The sequence below is a fragment of the Microcaecilia unicolor genome, chromosome 4, assembly GCF_901765095.1.
Source record: "Microcaecilia unicolor chromosome 4, aMicUni1.1, whole genome shotgun sequence".
In the NCBI taxonomy this organism is placed as follows: domain Eukaryota; kingdom Metazoa; phylum Chordata; class Amphibia; order Gymnophiona; family Siphonopidae; genus Microcaecilia; species Microcaecilia unicolor.
This window is the reverse complement of record NC_044034.1, coordinates 168,813,581-168,833,488: the sequence shown is the minus strand read 5'-3', so window position 1 is coordinate 168,833,488 and position 19,908 is coordinate 168,813,581. Positions and strand designations below refer to the sequence as shown.

At 41.0% G+C, this 19,908-nt stretch overlaps 1 protein-coding gene across 3 annotated transcripts; it reads left to right on the top strand.

Moving 5' to 3' along the window:
• Positions 1–610: 610 nt before the first annotated feature.
• Positions 611–19,039, top strand: PSMC3 (proteasome 26S subunit, ATPase 3). Of its 3 annotated transcripts, none has more exons than XM_030200927.1 (12): positions 611–713; positions 1,554–1,637; positions 3,899–4,024; positions 7,177–7,281; positions 13,713–13,775; positions 14,536–14,673; positions 15,257–15,400; positions 15,618–15,766; positions 17,343–17,439; positions 17,893–18,038; positions 18,388–18,469; positions 18,779–19,039. In XM_030200927.1, exons 1-12 carry the CDS (start codon positions 612–614, stop codon positions 18,887–18,889), a joined length of 1,347 nt encoding a protein of 448 aa, XP_030056787.1. In that variant the 5' UTR covers position 611; the 3' UTR covers positions 18,890–19,039. The 3 variants fall into 3 exon arrangements, with proteins under 3 accessions (XP_030056787.1, XP_030056789.1, XP_030056788.1); XM_030200929.1 differs by lacking the exon at positions 611–713 and adding an exon at positions 780–924 and having other exon boundaries at positions 1,557–1,637; XM_030200928.1 differs by lacking the exon at positions 611–713 and adding an exon at positions 781–924.
• Positions 19,040–19,908: the final 869 nt, after the last annotated feature.

The following is a 19,908-nucleotide window of genomic DNA, read 5'->3' as shown; positions in this document are numbered from 1 at the left end:
TGGGATACAAATGCAATAAAATAGTCATAAGAGGCTGTTGTGTAAATCTAACCTGGTTCTCTGGCCATTGTACTAACCATTAGGCTTGAATAAGGGTAAACAAAGGGTGTATGAAACGTGCATTAATAAATCCCTATATTTAAATTAAAAACAAAACCACTCCCCCCCCCACAAACAAAAACACTGAAACCACATAGGTGTACGCTAGAACTCTGGAAGGCTGAAAAGTTTGAGCAGTGTCTGGAAAGTTTATTTTTGTACCTAGCAAGTCTGTTTGAGAGGGCCGGACCCCATAACACATTCCAGCTACTGCCATGGCGAATAAAAAGCTAAAAAAAAAAAAAAAAAAAAGGTGGGGGGCAGGTGGGAAACGGGGGTTAAAAAAAAAAATCTCTGCTTCGTTTCCCTCCAGTTCCATTCATAAATAATGCAAATGCTCGTCTCGGCAGAAAAATGATTTCCTGCAAATAAAAAAAAATCAATGAAACCTAAAATTAAGAAGCACCGGCGTTCTCGGTTTCTAAGACGCCAGTTGGCCAGGCTTACCGGTCTGTCACGCGCCTATCCTTCCCCTGCTGTTTCTTTAATGGGTACTTCCGCCCCGCACCAGTATGGCGACGGCAACAACACTCAGCAGAATTGAGGAAAGGGCATGTGGTAGTTCATTCCACTGTCGCTTTATTGGAATTCTTAGATTCGGCACAATTGAGATGGTACCTGAGAAATAAGAATAATTGAAAAGAAAAGCGTGGTCTGGCAATGTCTCTGCGACAGCTGTACTTTTGTTTTCCAGTGTTCAGGGAGTGTAGAGGTTACCATCCTTTTCGATTCGTTAGTATAGGATTAGTTTCCGGCAGATCCGACACTAGATTTACTTAGATCCTGGCTGGAAAGAAGATGGCGTCGGTGTGGGATGAAGCGGAGGTACGGGAAGAAATAGTGTAAAACCGGTTTGGGGGATAGAATGAAAAGCGCAAAGAAGGACCTTTTAGAGGGGTGGTGGGTGAAAAATAGAATAACAAGTGTAACAGAATGAGTCATGGGGATGGGAAGAAGTAATTCGAAAAAATCTTAGGCGGGCAGAAAGTGACTTGAAAGAGCAATCCTCTTCCCATATTTCTGCCAGTAGTTTTTGTGCTGGTATTGTCTGCTCAAGAGTTATTGTCTACGTGGTATAGATGCTATAATATATATGGTTGTTTGAGCACCCTCAATATATTCTGTCGGGGGGGGGGGGGGGTAATTTTTGTTGTGCATAGAATCTCAGTCGTTTTGAAAAGTTGGCTCTCGTGCTACATGGTCCAGGGTAACTAATTGTAGAGGGCCTGCTCTAGTATGTGTTTTTGTAAAGTAATTTAAAATTCATTTTCTGTTGCTTTTTTTTTAAACTTAAGTATTTCATATTCACCAAACTGATTATATCTTGTAATTACAGTATGTGCATCACCCTCACCTGCAAGGTTGAACATTCTGTAAGAGAAGTTATTACTTTTCAGTCGAGATCTGTGCTTTTTCCAAGTGTAATAATTTATCCTAGATATTTGCTTTATCAGCAGGATGGAATTGGAGAGGAAGTACTGAAGATGTCCACAGAAGAGATCATCCAGCGTACACGCTTGCTAGACAGTGAGATCAAGGTGTGTGAGGTGCCGTCCTGTTTTAGGAAATATTAGGAAAAAAAAGTCTCCAAGAAAGATAGCTTCAAAGAACTATTATATTGGCACCTGTTATAATCAAGTAATTTGTAGCTGTCAGTTTAGTTCTTAATGTGTGGGTTTGATATTGATCAGTGTAGTTCAAGAGATTGTTAATGAAAATCTTTTCTGAATTATATTTTCTAAGATAATTGTATGGGGCTGACTCTTGGCAGGGCCATCAGGATTCTCAACTTGTTTTGGTGCAAAAAAAGAAGAATGGGGCTGGAACAAGAGGTGTGGTAGTATGGCCTGTAATGAACCACAAAGTAAGAAGGGAGAATATGAAAATCTATAGAAAGGGTTAGATTAAATGTCCATCAAGCCCAGTATCCTGTTTCCAGCAGTGATTATTCTAGGTACAAGTACTTGGCCAGACTCCAAAAATCAGATGCCATGCTTTTTATCTCTTGGGACAAGCAGTGGATTTCCAAAAGTCTACATTAATAATGTTTTTTGGACTTTTCTTGCAGGAACTTGTCCAAATCTTTTTTCTTAAATCCAGCTACAGTAGCTACTTTTACCTCATGCTCTGGCAATTAATTCTAGAGCGTAAATATGTGTTGAGTGACAAAATATTTTCTCTGCTTTGTTTTAAATGTATCATTTAGTAAGTTCATGGCCCTCCCCACCCCGTTTTTGTACTTTTTGATACAGTAAACAACTGATTTGCATTTACCCATTCCAAGGAAGAGCCAGCTGGGAGAGGACTGTTTGGATGCAAGGATAAAGATTTAGCTTTAGCCTTTTCAATAGTAGTTCAAAGCCCAAAAGGGCTTAGGGTCCTAAATTTGTCATGTCAGTCATATACTCTAATGTTGAAGGCATTTTTATAAAAAGATGCCTGATAGGCGCCTGTTCTATAAAGAATCATAGACACCTACTTTCTTTAGCCTGACCAGATATACACTTAACATTTAGGCGCAAAAACTTACGCCAGCTATAAAGCTGGCATTAGAGCCTAGGTGCTTCAGGTACCCACACAGTATTCTGTAAGTTATATGTATGAGCTTCACCTATGTGTACACCTCCCTTGTAGTTTCATAAGTATTTACACAATATGTGTAATGTATATGTCATTTTAAACATTTGCACATGTAATCATTGATGCCTGTGTTACAGAATTACCCCCCCCCCCCCCGCAATATGGTTGAGGTTATTCCTTTATATTCATCATGTATATAACGATAAATGTGAGTATCTCTATGAGGGATCTGTGGGTATTATTTTCTGGTCTTGTCTGGGATGGTCTATACTTTCTGCTATTACTGGCACCTGTTACAGGGTTATTTCACAACTTTTTTTCTGTCAAAGGTTTTTAAAAACTAACAGGACCTCATATGGTCTTACAGTGAGCAAACAAATTTATCAATTGATCAGCTGTAAAATATATTTTAAAAGTTAAACATAAAGCGTGCATATGTTTCTTATCACATGCATTTCACCAGTGACATAAAGAAGATAAGCAATTGTTCAAACTACACACTAGGCACAGCACCACTTAGAAATCATTCTTTGCAAATCTGTAAAATGTTGCATTAAACCTGAATATGTGCAAAATGGCTTCAGGAGCAGCTCTCTTTACAAAACCTTTTTGTCAATATGAATTCCTCTCAGGCATGTGTTACAGCCATTTTATTCAGAGATTAAACAATAATGAAACTGGTTTATTTATTAAATAACAAAATGCCACAGGTTTAAAATTGTTGATTTCTTTAATCCTCAGTTTAAGTAGCCAGTGCTTTCCAGACCACAATGAATTGCGACCTGGCTCTGAATGCCAATTCTCCCAGTGACCTGTACTTAGGAGATGCTTGCAAAACACAGACATAGGAAAGTATTTGCTAACATGACATGCACTACAATGAAAGAAAGGGCTGACCCATAGGAGCCAACGCTGTGGGTGCTTGAGCACCCCCAATATTGAGAAAATTCCTTGTATGGGTCCAGGAAGGGGTTATTTCCATTGGGCTTAGCACCCCCAATAATTTTAAAAAGTTGGCTCCTATGCTGACCGTTATCTGAAATATGGAAGATTAGGTATAGAGAAGTAAATGTACCCCAAGGTAGTTTATGGCACATATCCTCTCAGCATTCATGCCATGATTCCACTCCAGTGAATAAAAGAATTTATCCTTTCATAAGGCCGGCCTTAGATTGCCATTTATTTTATGTGTAACTTACTCCTCTATAATGTGTTTCAGATCATGAAGAGTGAAGTTTTGCGAGTGACGCATGAGTTGCAGGCCATGAAAGATAAGATCAAAGAAAACAGTGAGAAGATTAAAGTGAATAAAACTCTCCCTTATCTGGTTTCTAATGTCATTGAGGTGAGACCACTGTCTTCTGAATCTTTGGACGTTAAAGGTGTTCTAGAGCAGTGTTTCCCAAGTCCAGTCCTGGAGTACCCCTTGCCTGTCAGGTTTTCAGGATATCCACAATTAATATGCATGAACTGGATTTGCATACACTGCCTCCATTATATGCAAATCTCATTCATGCATATTCATTGTGGATATCCTGAAAACCTGACAGTCAAGGGGTACTCCAGGACCGGACTTGGGAAAACTGTTCTAGAGAGTATGTGATAATGGAGGTTGTATGCTTGTGAAGGTTTACCAGGCATGTAAGGGGCTTGGCATGAAGGTAATGGATATAATGCAGTGGATTATCAGAGCCAATAGGAAACTTTGAAGCATTTCATTTAAATATGGGAGTAGTGCAAAAATTCATCTAGACCAATTTTCAAAATTTATCACAGGAATATGTAATCTGGAGATTGGAGGAATTCCACCTTTAATGCAATGTTGTGATAAGTGGTATATATATATTTATTTACTTATTTGTTGCATTTGTATCCCACATTTTCCCACCTATTTGCAGGCTCAATGTGGCTTACATGATGCCGTAATAGCGATCGCCATTTCCGGAATGAGAAATACAGAGTGGTATTGCATTAAAGTTCATACATGACAGAGTAAATTAAGCAGTCAAGTATAAAGAGTTCAGTTTTGGTCAGTCCTGGTATAAGTTTTGTTGTCTGGTGTTTAGGATGGATCATTGTGGTATGCTTTTTTGAACAGATTGGTTTTTAGTGATTTCCGGAAGTTTGCTAGTTCGTGCGTTTTCATGACGTTTAGTAGTGCATTTCATAGTTGCGTGCTTATGTAGGAGAAGCTGAATGCATATGTTGATTTGCATTTTAGACCTTTACAGCTGGGGTAATGGAGATTCGGGTATGTGCGTGCTGACCTTTTTGTGTTCCTGGTTGGTAAGTCTATAAGGTCTGTCATGTAGACTGGGGCCTCGCCGTGAATGATTTTGTGAACCAAGGTGCGGATTTTGACTGCAATACGTTCTTTAAGTGGGAGCCAATGTAGTTTTTCTCTTAGGGGTCTGGTGCTTTCGTATTTCGTTGTTCCAAATATGAGTCTGGCTGCAGTGTTTTGGGCAGTTTGGAGTTTCTTAATGATTTGTTCTTTGCATCTGGCATAAATTGCATTGCAGTAATCTAGGTGGCTTAGTACCATTGATTGTACCAGACTGCGGAATATTTCCCTTGGGAAGAAAGGTTTTACTCTTTTGAGTTACCACATTGAGTGGAACATTTTCTTTGTTGTATTTTTCGCTTGGTTTTCTAGTGTGAGATTTCGGGCGATTGTAACTCAGAGAATTTTCAGGTTATCTGAAACGGGAAGGGTGTAGTCTGGGGTGTTTATAGTGGTGGGTTTATTCGTGTTGTATTGTGATGCAAGGATGAGACACTGTGTTTTTTTTCTGCATTGAGCTTTAATTGAAATTCATCTGCCCTTGAATTCATGATTTGAAGGCTGTGTTAGATTTCGTTTGTGATTTCTGTTAGATCATGTTTGAACGGGATGTAGATCGTGACATTGTCTGCATAGATGTAAGGGTTTAGGCCGTGGTTGGATAGGGATTTGGCTAATGGTGTCATCATTAGGTTAAAAAGGGTCGGTGATAGCGGTGATCCTTGGGGTACTCCACATTCTGGTTTCCATGGTGTTGATGTGATCGAATTTGATATCACTTGGTATGTTCTTGCGGTTAAGAAGCCCTTAATCCAACTGAGTACACTTCCCCCGATCTCGAAGTATTCTAGGATGTTTAGTAGTATTTTATGGTCTACCATGTCGAATGCACTAGACATGTCGAATTGTAGGAGAAGCACACTATTGCCAGTTGCAATTTCTTGTTTGAATTTGGTTAGGAGAGTGATTAGTACTGTTTCGGTGCTGTGGTTGGATCGAAATCCTGATTGAGATTCGTGTAGTATTGAGAATTTGTTTAAGTAGTCGGTGAGTTGCTTGGTTACCATGCTTTCCAGTAATTTGACTGCTAGGGGGATGGATGCTACCGGTCGGTAATTGGTTATGTCTTTAGGTATTGGGATGAGTATTATATTTCCTTTATCCTTAGGAAAGAGTCCATGTTGTAACATGTAGTTTAGGTGTGACGTGAGGTCTGCTATGAAGCGTTGTGGGGCGGATTTTATTAAGTTGTTGGGACATACATCCAGTCTGCAGTGGGATTTGGCGAACTTGTTGATCGCTTGGATGACGATATCATCGTTAAGTAGATCGAAGTTTGTCCAGGTTTGTTCTGCTGGGTATTCGCCGAGGATTGGGTCCAGACAGTCAATGAATTTTTCATGGTCAGTGGTGTTATGTGGTAACGTGTTTCAAACTTTATAATTTTCTCATTGAAGTATTTAGCAAGGTTGTCTGCTGATGGGACGTCTGTGTTGCTTATGATAACCAGTGTGGTATCTAGTAATTTTTTCACGAGTTGGAAAAGTTTGTGTGTCTTTGTAGTCTGGCCCTAGTTTGGTTTTGTAGTAAGACCTTTTGGTTTGTCTTATTGCATATTTGTATTTTCTTTGCATTTGTTTCCATGCGTTAAGTGTGTGTTCATCTTTTATTTTTTTTCCATGCTCGTTCAAGCCTCCTAACTTGTGTTTTTAGTTTTTTCAGTTCTTCGTTAAACCATGGTATCGAGTTGTGTCTTCGTGAGGTTCTTGTTTGTAATGGTGCTATTTTGTCTAATATGCTTCTGCATCTGTTGTCCCAATCTAGGAGATAGTGTTTCGAGTCCGTTTGTGTTATCCAATCATTATTGTAAATCTGTTGCCAAAATGTTACAGGGTCAACTTGGCCTCTCGTGGTGTAGGTTGTGCGCTCTTGTTTGTGGTATGAGCCTTTTTTTCGCCATTGTAGGGATAGGTTTAATTTGTGGTGGTCTGACTATGGTGTGTCTGTCCATTTTGTATCTGATAGTATTAGATTCAGGTCTGATGATAGTTTGTGTGTGATGAGGTCGAGTGTGTGTCCTTTAACATGGGTTGCTTGCATTTTTGGCCAATATAAAGTCAATAATCAATCACCTGTACTGTGTGGTAGATTGTAGGCTGTTAGCCTGGATAGTAATGGGACTAGTATCTCAGATTTCCATTACATTTTTGCAGCTCCTGGATGTAGACCCAAATGATCAGGAAGAGGATGGTGCCAACATTGATCTGGACTCTCAAAGAAAAGGAAAGTGTGCTGTTATTAAAACCTCTACACGCCAGGTAAGAGGCTCTGCAGCAGGTACAGTTCACAGTATTTTGTGCAAGTATAGGGGGTGAAGTTCTGAAGCACGTTAAAACAAGCAAGGGATTATTGACTGATCATATTGGATGAATTTAAGGTGGCTTAACAAGTTATTAAGGCAATGGAAAAAGCCATGAGGATGCTGGGGTGCATAGGTAGAGGAGTAGCCAACAGGAAAAGGGGGTTCATAATGTCTCATTATAAATCGCTGGTGAGACCTCATTTAGAATATTGTTTTCAATTCTGGAAACTACATCTTCAAAAGGAATTAAACCAGACTAAAAATTCTAAACATGTTTGCCATTGTGAAAAGAGGATCTGGAGAGAGATGATAAAGACCTTTGATTACTTTCAAGAGATAAATGCATAGGAGGGAGGGCCAATGAAAATAAAGCACTCGAATGAGGGTGTCATAGGATAAGGGTGACAGTGAGATGTGGTGATCTCAGGAAATATTTCATGTTGGATGCCTGGAATAGTGTCCCATGAGAGGTATTTGGGGATAAGAACAGCTGGCACGGAGGAAGCTCAAAAGTGTTTTTAGGGAGGGGCATTCTTATCTGCCAGCATAATCTGTGTTTCTGCCAAATCTGTGAAGTTTTAATTCAGAGCTAGAAAGGCATTCAAATCATTAGTTCTTTTTTCCTAAGCTTTGGATGCACATTTGACTGAGAAAGGGCTTCAGACTCCATTAATATGCCTTCTTAATATTTAAAAAAAATGTTAAGATATGTGTGTGTTCTTTAAAAAAGTGTATTTAAGGGACGCAGTTGAAGGATGATATAGGGATAAAAATGGAAACCACTTGACTTGCTAGTACTTATTAAATATATATCATTTTATTGATACCTTGAATTTTTGAAGATGTTGGGCCACTGATATGCCAAACAGCACTAGTTGATGATTGCTTTCAGTCAGAGTGATGTGTGGACTCAGCCAATTCTTTTGTTTGTATTTGCATAGCTGTACTTCTGCATCACTGAGTTTGAGAAAAATGAAATATTGCACAAAGTTTTGTACACCTGCACCTACTTCCATGCAGTTTCTGTTCCAATCTGTTTTCCTTTCATGCTCCTTCTCCTTTGATAAACAGCAGCAGAGAGATGCAAAAGGAAAGCAATTGGGTTGGTTCATATTGAGCCAGACCCTGATAAACTGATTATGCTAGGTTTCTCTTGCTTCCATCTTAATATCTTTGCTGCTGTACTAAGATTGTAAAGGCCATTCTTTGTTTACTAACATTCAGTTTTCCTTTGAAATTTGCGTTTTAAAAACATACAGGTAAAAATAATTCCCTGGGTAAAAGAATTCTGGTATTTCCATAGCATCCTATCAGACCAGTCCAGACCAATGGTTTGTGTCCGTCTACCAGTGGATGGAGACAGAGAATGAAAATAGTTCTCAAATGATTTGCCCCTCAAGTGTTTTGTGCTGCATAGAATGTTCAGTATTTCTCTGTCTCCCAAGCAGATGAATGATGGGCTAACAGCCCTTCTCCTGACCTAGTTTCTAACTAGTTTCAGTTGATGTTTAACTACCCTTTTGGGGTTTTGTGCTCCTGAGCCAGTTCTATGCTGAGTCTTAGTTGACCCAGCTTCTCAGCTGTGCTTCATTAAAGTTGGTCGGGGAGGGGGGTGGGCTTGTTCTCCTGACCCAGTTTAACATCTGGATTTCAGTTGAGTTGGGGTGCCTTCTTTGGAATAAGCTCCTGTTAAAAAAAAACAAAAAACAAACAAAGCAGCTGTTCTACGGAGCTGAGGTATATCTTGGTGATCCCTTTCACCTTACCCCCCCCCCCCCCCCCCAGACCATCAATATCTTCTTTGGAAGTCGGTCTGCATTTGGTGAGCCTTTTCTGTTTTATTTCAGCTATTTCAATTCACTGTTGTTGTCTGTTTTCTGAACACACACAGATATCTGGCTTGTTCATTCCTCACAACAAGGACTCTTTCCTGCTCAGCTGTATGAGTTACTGACAGCCTTGTTCTGGTTTCTTTAAGCAATTAATATTTATCTGTGATTCTATGTGGAGGAGTAGCTTTTTGTTTATAGGTGTTGCTTTAAATTTTCTGTCAGTTTTTTCCAGCCAGAGTTCTCTTCCTGTCAGCTGGTATTTGTCTTTTTTTTCTAATTATGCTGCCTGATTATCCTAGCTGTATGACTCTCAGTAGGCAAATCTGGACATTTATTAGCTCTTCTTTCCTTATGTATTAATAAAAAATAAAAAAAAAAGAGGCAGCTCACATTAAGTGCCTCTCCTTTTGATTCTTTCTCAGGTGTGGATCCTGAGCTCAGATAAATTATTAATCTTGAGAGCTCTATTTGTGAAAATGCTGGTACATACTGTTTGCTGTTCATATGTATATCAGTTCTCATATCAAATGTATGTTGTGCCTTAGGAGATCTTATGCTGTGAAGAATGACTACATATCTATATGTCTGTGCTAGAGATTAGATTGTTTATCTTGGCCTAGGGCCTTAGCTGTATTTCCCACAAGAATCTGTTCTCTGCTTTCAGAAATCATGAAGTTATCTATAGTTTTACCTGAGACATTTCCTATTTATTAAAAAAAAAAAAAAAGCATCTTCTCAACTGGAATCCAGTGGGTCCCCTCTCGAGCCCCTCCCCCTGCACAACTCAAAAGAAACTCCCCCTCCACTTCACCTCCAGAATTCCTGGTTGTCCAATGGACCCCCCTGTGCCCTCCCCTCAGGAACTCAAAAAAATCCCTGGTGCATGCTGGGCAGGGGGCTGGGTGTCGCCATTTTTTTCTGGGCAGAACCGGAGGCAGGAAGGAGGAGGTGGTCCTCCTGCCTCCAATTTTGGGGTATGTGGGAGAGTCTTGGGGGGTGGGGGTGAGAAGGAATCCCACTAGACCACCAGGGCTTGCTACTAGGTTGTCTAGCTCGGCCTGGGGCTCGCCGGGTCAGGTTGATGTGGGGGGCTGGGGGGGGGGTCATCAATGTTCTTAGAGGGGGTCCAGTGGACCACCAGGAATTTTTTGGGTTCCCAGGGGGGTGTCGGGAGGGGGTCCTTTGGTCTTGTGGGGGGGGGGGGGGGGTTCAGTTTCAAGGATATACCCATACAGTGCAAACAGACTGCTCCCCATGACAACAGCTCCAGATCTGTTGTTAATTTCTGCACGTTAAGGGTAGGCGCACAGTACACGGAAATGGCTGAGCATCGCTCAGAATACTTATTTAAATACTAATGAGCTTGTTGTAATACATTGCATAGGGTTCTTGGTGGGTGCTAATGGCACTCATTAGAACCATGGAAAACCCCTTTGTGCATTACTCGCTAAACAATGTTTGCTTTAGACTGGCTACAACCAGTCTAAAGCAAATGTTGCCAGCATGGTAAGCTTTGTTCATTGGGCCCCCAGTCACTTTTTTTTTTTTTTTTTTAAAGGTAAAGGCAGTTGTGTTTTTCCATTCTGTTTGCATTTCCTATCTGGTCAAAGCTGTACACTTCAGCTGTTGGCTCTGTTCTATCAAGTTAGATGAGCACAATCTGCTTCAACGTGAGCTTCTCATCTAGCTTACCAGATTCAGCATGGTAGTACTATTTTTTGGTTATGGAACTAATACAGCCAAAGTAGTTTGGTAGCCAGTGATGATTCAGAAGCTGGGCTCAGTTGCCCAATTGCACAGTTCTTCCATTTGGGTGTGGTGCATTTGACTTCTACGTGTATTGCACAGCTCTTACTATATCTTCCTATGCTTCACAGCCCCTGTGTGGCACTGTTGACCACCCGGGTTGCTTGGCGGTACTGTTGACCACCTGGGTTACAAGCTTTCTGCACACACTTGCATTGCACAGGACGGCAGCCTCTTAGGTTATGCAGTTGAAGCAACCACCTGGGTTGCAGAGTGGCGTAGGCCACCTATGTGGCATATTTGCAGCAACTATCCTGGTTGCACAGTGGCACAGGCCAACTGTTTGTACGGTGGCAGCAGCCACCTATATTACACAATTTCAGCACCCCTTTGGATTTCTTTCCAGTTTCAGCAACTACCTGTATTGCTGTCCTATATAACTGCTGGTCTAGCTCTTCTGTAACAGCTACCTGTGTAGCTCCTGTTGTGTAATTGCAGCAGTCACATGTATTGCATATCTGCAACAACTGGGCCATTTCTATAGTTGCAACAACTGCCGGTACTACTCAGATTAAGCAGCTGCCTATTTTCCTCCCTGGAACAACCAACTCGGTACCAGTATTTCATATATGTGACAGTCATCTGTCTTATACAGTTGCACAATCAGCTGTGTTGTGCGGCTGAGATAGCCGAATTTCTTCTTTACCTTCAGCAGTTGCCTACGTATTGAAGTGTTGCAAGTCAGCTGTTGTAGTAGCCAGCTGTATAGCATGGCTGCTCTGTCACCCTGTATGTGCACTGGCTGCATGTGTGGCACAGTTCTAGTAGTTATCTATATGGCTGAGTCATGGAAGCTGTGTAATGGGGCATTAGATATACTGGCTGGCTGTGGGACATTAGATGCACATTTGTGTTGCTTTCCAGGCAGCAGCTGACTACATAACCTTGACTGCACTATCCATAAGTAGGGTATCATATGCAGCATCCGTGCACTTGCCATAGCTATCGTATTACATGCAGCATTTGGAGATATGGCTTCAGCTGCAACATGCTAATGTGTGGCTTCAGATGCAGCGGCCACCTGTATGATGCCAGTTACGGTAGCTACCTCTACCATTCTGCCGCTTGTATGGTTCTAGCTATTGCAGCAGTTTGTCACCAGTCACCACAGCCGCCTATATGACAGAAGCCACTGCACCGCCTGTATAACATCAGCCATCGCAGCCAACAGTGTTAAACCAGCCATTGCACTTGCCAGTGTTACACTAGCTGACTGTCTTCTCTGGTTTTGGTAGCTATGTGCTTCTCTTACTCTGCACAAGTATTTTTTTTTCGCCAGTCACCCATATGGCTCAGGCTATATAAACCACTTACTTTGTGAGATTCTACATGGCTGTTACACTACTTCAGGATGTCTCTGACTGATATTGTGGTTTTATTCTGAGCCTAATAAGTTCCCATTCTTGGTTGTCCTATCTGTCTCATATTTTGTGGCATATCTCAGGGCCCTTATGCTCTCTTTTCACTCTTATGATGACATTTGGATTTTCATGTTTGACCTGGTGCCAAAGAATGCCCTGTTTAGACCCCATTGTCAATATTGGCCATCAGGTGAATTTTGAGCACCATTGCTTGGCTATTTGAAATACTGAACATTCTATGCAGCACAGTACCTTTAATGGGCGAATCACTTGAAAACTGTTTTCATTCTCTGTCTCCATCCGCTGGTAGATGCACTTTATGGACTAAAGGAAAGAAAGTTATCAGGTAAGACATAATTTTTCCTTGATCATTATCTTTTGCGCTGTGTAGCATGATAATAGCAGAGGACTGTATGCACTTGGTGTCAATCGATTTATGAATTGATGTCCATTCTAAGAAACAGAAGGAAACATTATATTTCTCCCTAATTCATCAGACTCAAAATCTGATGATATTAAGCTGTAGATGCTTCATTATTTAAGAGAGTCTATTGTAGTATTGATGGCTTGATTTAATACAAATGGAGATTGTTGATTCCTGTTTCCCTCTCCTGGTGGACATTATTTAGTGGATTAAAGCTGGTGCCTTAGGCTCTGATTCCGAGGGGGAGGACTCCCATATAGAAGGCATGGAACCAAACAAGCTTAGAGGTTATTAGATGGCAACACCACTAATTGAGAAGCAAAGTCAGTGCTAGGCAGTCTTCTACAGTCTGTGCCCTGATAGTGGCTGGACAGATAAGCCAGTGCTCGGCACACTTCTATGGCCTGTGCCTCGATCATGGCTGGAGAGTTTTGGATGGACTAGAGTGGGCTTTATTGACATATTCAATACTTGGAGAATAAGGCTAGTGCTGGGCATACTTCAGTGCTCTGTGCCCTGAAAATGGCAAGGACAAATCAAGAATAAGTATGCATATGTAGTATTGCATCATACCTTATCCTATGAGTTTATTTTGTTGGGCAGACTGGTTGGATTGTACAGGTCTTTATCTGCTGTCATCTACTATGACTGTGGTATATAGGAGTGGCCTAGTGGTTAGAGCACTGGTCTTGCAATCCAGAGGTGGCCGGTTCAAATCCCACTGCTGCTCCTTGTGATCTTGGGCAAGTCACTTAACCCTCCATTGCCTCAGGTACAAGCTTAGATTGTGAGCCCTCCTGGGACAGAGAAATATCCAGTGTACCTGAATGTAACTCACCTTGAGCTACTACTGAAAAAGGTATGAGCAAAATCTAAATAAATAATAAAAATAATATAATGCACTTTGGACCCAGAGCCAAGTCTCCTTTGGGACATACTAAAGATTCACTTCTTTCTCTTACAGACATACTTCCTGCCTGTGATTGGATTGGTTGATGCAGAGAAGCTGAAACCAGGAGATCTAGTGGTGAGAGCTTAGTCCCATTTTTTCTTCCTGGTTTGGTGGCTGCTTTATGGATCACCCTATGCAGACAGAGAGATGGGGGCTTATCTGAAGTTGTAGGGTGATGATGGATAGAAGAAAGCGTCTGTTTGCTCTGTTCATGAGAAAATGTCAGAAAACTTGCAAATTGTAAAATAGAGGTCCTCTTTAGACATGTTTGCACAGTTATACTGGTAAAGACAAAACTTTCCTATGCAGCTGTGTGGTTGGGAATAAAACACATTCTGAGAGAACTGTTGACCATTTCTTTATATTACACTTAATAAACATTGCAGCAGTGTCATTAATGTAAACTTTGTTCTTTTGAGTCACAAGTGGTTGAACTCAGCAGTGATGGCTGATTTCTTAGCAGATCTGCACATAGCTTAAAGTTTTTAGTAAATGATGACTGACCCTACCTTTTCTGCCATAACAATTCCTGATCACTGTTGGCCTTAATACAATAGGATTTGGTGTTGGGATGGTGGGGGATTACTTTTTCAGTGGAAGGGTGCAGGTACATATAACCACTCACCAGCTGAGATCTATTGTATTTTCACTTTGTTTACCCATATACGTGCTGCAAGTACAGAGACATCCTAGAAGCGTAAGTTAATCAGAATCAAGATCTCATGTATACATTTTACTGATGATTATTCTTCAGTACTATAGTACACTATTCTTTCATCAGACATACTTGTCATTCTCCTTGTTGAGTGCTGTCTTGGGTCGATTGTGTCTTTAGGGTGTGAACAAGGACTCTTACCTGATTCTGGAGACTTTGCCTACAGAATATGATTCTCGAGTTAAAGCAATGGAAGTGGATGAGAGACCCACAGAGCAATACAGTGACATTGGCGGGCTTGACAAACAGATCCAAGAGTTAAGTTCCTCTCATAGATTAAGCAGCTTGAGCCTCCATATGAGAATATGAACACTGTATATAATGGAAGAAACTTTGTCTGGTTATATGGGCCATTTCTTTTCTTGGGAAGGGAAATGCAGAATATTTGGATAGCTACATATGAAAGCAGGAAATTCACGAGTAAACTTACTATCTTTATATTATGGTGGAGGAGTTCAGGTATAAAGAGTGCCCTATATGGCACAGGGACTCCATGGAGTGCTTTATGATGGTAGGGGGCACATGGGAAAAGTATATTGAATGCTTGCCTGCTTTATTTATATCTCTCTCTCTATATATATATCATCTCCCACATTTTCCGAACATGTTTGGTTCAATGTGGCTTACAAAGCTAGTTAGTGGAGGTAGAGAAATACATTTAAGAGAGTAGATGGGGGAATAAAGAAGGAGAGAGGATTTAATAAGGAAGAGAGGGATAGGTAGTTGTTGTGGGGAGAAGTTGATGATAGGGTAGAAGGATGGGACACACATTAAAAGGGGAAGGAGGAGTGTGGAGGTATATTGCATGTAATTGTATGGTTTTTTTTTTCTACCTGTACAGCTGGTGGAGGCAATTGTGCTACCAATGAATCACAAGGAGAAGTTTGAGAATCTTGGTATCCAGCCTCCCAAAGGGGTACTGATGTATGGGCCTCCAGGTACAGGGAAGACCCTGCTGGCCAGAGCTTGTGCTGCTCAGACAAAGGTGAGGAGTACAATATGAGCAGATGCCTTCCAACATTCTTTTCTGACTGCTGTCACATGCGCCTTCCAACATTCTTTTCTGACTGCTTTCACATGCACAGGAGCAGGAAAAACCATCTCCCACCAAGAGTCTTCAGAGATAAGTGACTTGAAACTGTACTTGTGTGTTCCTCTGTATTGTGTGCCTTCATTCTTTCTCTCATTGTTTTCTTCTGCAGGCCACGTTTCTGAAATTGGCAGGCCCACAGCTGGTGCAGATGTTCATTGGAGATGGTGCCAAACTGGTTCGTGACGCCTTTGCACTGGCTAAAGAAAAAGCTCCTTCTATCATCTTCATTGATGAACTGGATGCTATTGGTACTAAGAGGTGAGTGAAATGATGGCTTCTGACCATGGACACAAGACTTTCGCATTTGCATATCCCTTGTGTGCTACTAAAAGGGCCCCAGGTTCAGGCATTAGCATGATGTTATTATCATTCCTGCTGATGTCAGGAAATAATCTTTCACATTTTCCGCACTGATTTGATTGACTAATAAATTATGCTCAATTCCATTTTTTGACAGTGTCTGGTGCTCCCCAGGGCATTGTTGGTAATTTGAACCCTTTGATGATGTTACTGTGAATAGTTAGGGCTCACAGAAACTGTTATTTTTGTCACCACCAGCATCCCAAAAGGAAACTTTAGAATATTACAGTTTTTATTAGCAGGCATCATCAATTCTTTCTGTATCATTTCTTTTGTGCCCGACTTTTGTAGATGCTTTTCCCAGTGTTGTGTACATTGGAGTGTCTGCCAGTGTGCTGATAATTAACTCCATTTTGATGCAAGAACCCTGCTCTTCAGGTCTCTGGGCAGGTCATGGTGCTAGGGTTTCTCCCTTGCATCAGTGTAGGTGCAGATCTCAGAGAAACATGATCACACACATTGCAGCTTTGGACTTTGGGTTCTTAAAATCCTAGAAGGGCTGTCAGGAAGTTTCTAAACTACTTCAGATGTTAGAGAGGGAAGTGATTTTTAATTCTGTTTGGCAACGTAAGAGAGCTTTGTATTGCTAATCTGATTTCCAAGTCATTTCTCAAGATTTCCTTCACTGTTTTTGTCTAGACTATTACCAGCAATAGATGCTTCTTGAAAAGATGTGCAAGCATCAAATTGTCCTTGGTCAGAGTGTTTCTTCCATCTACTAACCCTTCCACTCCCTTAATGTTATTCAGAAACCTCCTAGATAGCCAAGCTTTTCTCTTTTTGTATCTGGTGCTAAATTCAGCCGATTTATTGACAGACTGTGATCCAGTCCTAAAACCATAGTTAATATTAAATGGGGAGTTCATACTGAACGGGAGAACTAGGCAGGGATTCCTCCTTCCCTTGTGTTTCTTTTTTTGGAACCCTAATGAGAGAAAATCAAAATACTTTAAAGTTCTCCCTGGAGATGGCAGAAATGTAAGCTGACATTGTTTGTGGATAAACTTCCTCTGAGAACCTTTTTCCACCAGATCTGTGTGAGATCTGCTTTGAAGAAGTTGGCCTATGAACTGAGGGGGAGCTTATACAGCTATATCACAAACCTGGGAGCTTCTGATAGTGGGAGAATGATGAGGGTCCTGTGGAGTCAGTGACTCTTTAAAGTAGTCCATGGTTCATTTATATCCCATGTAGGAAACTACAGGCTGACTTGAGCACAGCAATCAAATGAGATGTCTTAATAAACAACTCGGAGACAAATAATGGGTCTCCCCATGGAACTTGCAGTCCTGCTTTCAAAAGGAAACTGCTCAAGAGGTTGTTCTCCACTGGCAGTTTAGTGTCTGAACCTGCAGTCTTTCTGGCACATTATTTATTCCTCCTCATCACTCTTCTAAGTGTGACACATGCAGTGTATTTGGTAAGAATGTGTTTGGTTTTTTTTAAGTCGCTTGTTAACTGTCTTTTCCTTTAGGTTTGACAGTGAAAAGGCTGGTGATAGAGAGGTGCAGAGGACCATGTTGGAACTTTTAAATCAGTTGGATGGATTTCAGCCTAATACACAAGTTAAGGTAAAACTCCACTGCTGATATGATGCAAAGGGAGACAAACAATAAAAGGAAAATAGCAGGCATTGCTGGAGACCTGTGTGGCAGTGCCGGCTTAGTTATCTTTCTGTTAGTTTGCTGTTGGCATTTATTAGATGGAATTTGTGTGTGTATTTTGATTACTTTGTATTTTAATGTAAACCGCTTAGATAGTTCTCTAATTAGGCAGTATATCAAATAATCTTGAAACATGTAATTTAATTCATGTGGATTCATACTACAACAGAGAAAGTTTCAGTGGATGAGACCAGCTGGATCTTAGGAAAGACAAGAAGGTTGGTAGAGCTACACACATGAACAGAGCATCTTGTCTCTTTCACTTGTGTCTCTTATTTGGAGGCTGTGCCTTTCATTTTATCTTTTGTTCCACCTTCTCTCCTTATTTGTTTCCTCTTCATCTCTTATCCTTATTCTCAGGTAATTGCTGCCACAAACCGGGTGGATATTCTGGATCCTGCCCTGCTCCGTTCTGGGCGACTGGATCGGAAAATTGAATTTCCAATGCCCAATGAGGAGGCCAGAGCTCGAATAATGCAGATCCATTCCAGGAAAATGAATGTTAGGTACAGAAGAGAGAAAACTGCCTGAAGTAAATCATAATTGCAAGAGTACAATTCATATTACACACTGCCCTCTAGAACCCTATCAGGACCTGTGACAGCACTGAAAGCACAGTGTTAGACATCATGCAGCTAGAGCCCTAGAGCAACACTGAGCGCCATACGAATCATGTAGCTAGAGCCCCAGCACTGTCTGAGTACCGTACAGATTGTACAGCCATGGCCCTGGTACTTTTGTGGTATCCAGCCATTACTGTTCTTTGGACATAGTAGACAAGTGTAGTGCCTGACTTTGTTTGTCTTGCCTACAGTTGGATTCTACATCGATATTCTTTTTTTTTTTTCCTTACAGTCCTGATGTAAACTATGAAGAACTTGCCCGCTGTACAGATGACTTTAATGGTGCTCAGTGTAAAGCAGTCTGTGTTGAAGCAGTGAGTACTCTGTCGTGGTATATCCATGCTTGAGGGGTATCAGGATTTGGGTCTGGTCTATTAAGTACTGTGTAAAATGTTGTCTGTCTTCTGATGAGAGAGAGAATTTGCCTGAAGAGTGAGTTTCTGGAAGAGCTGTGGAAATGAGAGGCCATATACTGGGGGAAGGATGTTTAATATAAACAACTGAATAAATGTTTTGTGATGGGAGTATAATATCTTCTGGACTTGAGAGAGCAATTGTTGTAAGATAGAGGAAGGTTCTCCTTAGCTTTGAGGCTCAACTGACCATTTCTTCAATTGCTGCAGGGGATGATTGCACTTCGCAGGGGAGCCACAGAACTTACACATGAGGATTACATGGAAGGAATCCTGGAGGTTCAAGCCAAAAAGAAAGCCAACTTGCAGTACTATGCTTAAACAATGTGAGGCATGGGAGGATGGGGGCTGTTGGGCAGAGCCAGAGGCATGTCATTCTTAGTTGTGAAAGTTGACTGACTCCTGTAGTGGACTATAAGTTCTGCCATTTAAATTCCAGAAAGAAATAAAACTTGTTTTCAAAATCACAGCTATCCTTAGCTTTAGTTCGTGAGAGTTAAAATGCATCCTTGGAGTGAATAAATGGCAGTAGATTTACTTCATGTCCTTGGGAAGGAAGATGGAGAAATGGCAGGGCAGAGAAAAGAGGACATTAGCTCTAAATTTACCTTTATTTTTTCTCCTCATGCTAATGGTGAAATCACTTGTTCTGCCACCTGAAGAGTGACCACATCTGAAAATGTGATGTATTTACGTGAAATCATCAATCCATATAGCACTGCTCTTTAGGGTCTTTCCCTTAAACATCCTTGGGCATAGCTTCCCATGAATGACCATCATGGAAGCTTTTTACTTTGTCACACTTCACTGTACAAGGGAAGGTGTACAAAGGAGTCAAACAAACTAAAAAACAACAACAAGCAATTTGTCCATCTTCCCCACTAGCTCCTACCTTTGACACATTTAGTACAAGTCCCTGCAGCACTTTCTGGTGGAATGTGGCCCTATGTGGACATGCCGCTCATGTTGAAAAATATCTTGTCCATAAAGCGGTGCTGATATCCTCCTCTGTGCAACTTGATTGCGAGTATTAACAAAGCCTAATACTTTATCTTCTCAAAAGGGAGATACCAGTACCTGTGAATAACTTTTGTTTCTTTCACGCTTTCCCTACACTCCAGATGTGTATCAACCTGTTATATGACTGGGATCTGAAAAAAGATTTCATATGCAGAGTTGATTTGACAGCCCTGCTGTGTGAGATGATGTTTTGGAACACTTGTCTCTCTCCTCTTTTTGAGTGGCAGGGAAGGTGCTTGTAGCCCTGGGACTGTCCTCTTAGTTCTATATCAGGTAAATTCCAAATAGGTCTCAATTGTCTGTGACAGGATTATCTTTTA

Bases quoted from the DNA above. Each gene is read 5' to 3' on its own strand.
- PSMC3 (XM_030200927.1), top strand. From the start codon at position 612: ATGGCGACGGCAACAACACTCAGCAGAATTGAGGAAAGGGCATGTGGT. The intron at 4,025-7,176 runs GTGAGACCACTG...ACATTTTTGCAG, and splicing joins TGGTTTCTAATGTCATTGAG to CTCCTGGATGTAGACCCAAA. The intron at 15,401-15,617 runs GTGAGGAGTACA...TTTCTTCTGCAG, and splicing joins CTTGTGCTGCTCAGACAAAG to GCCACGTTTCTGAAATTGGC.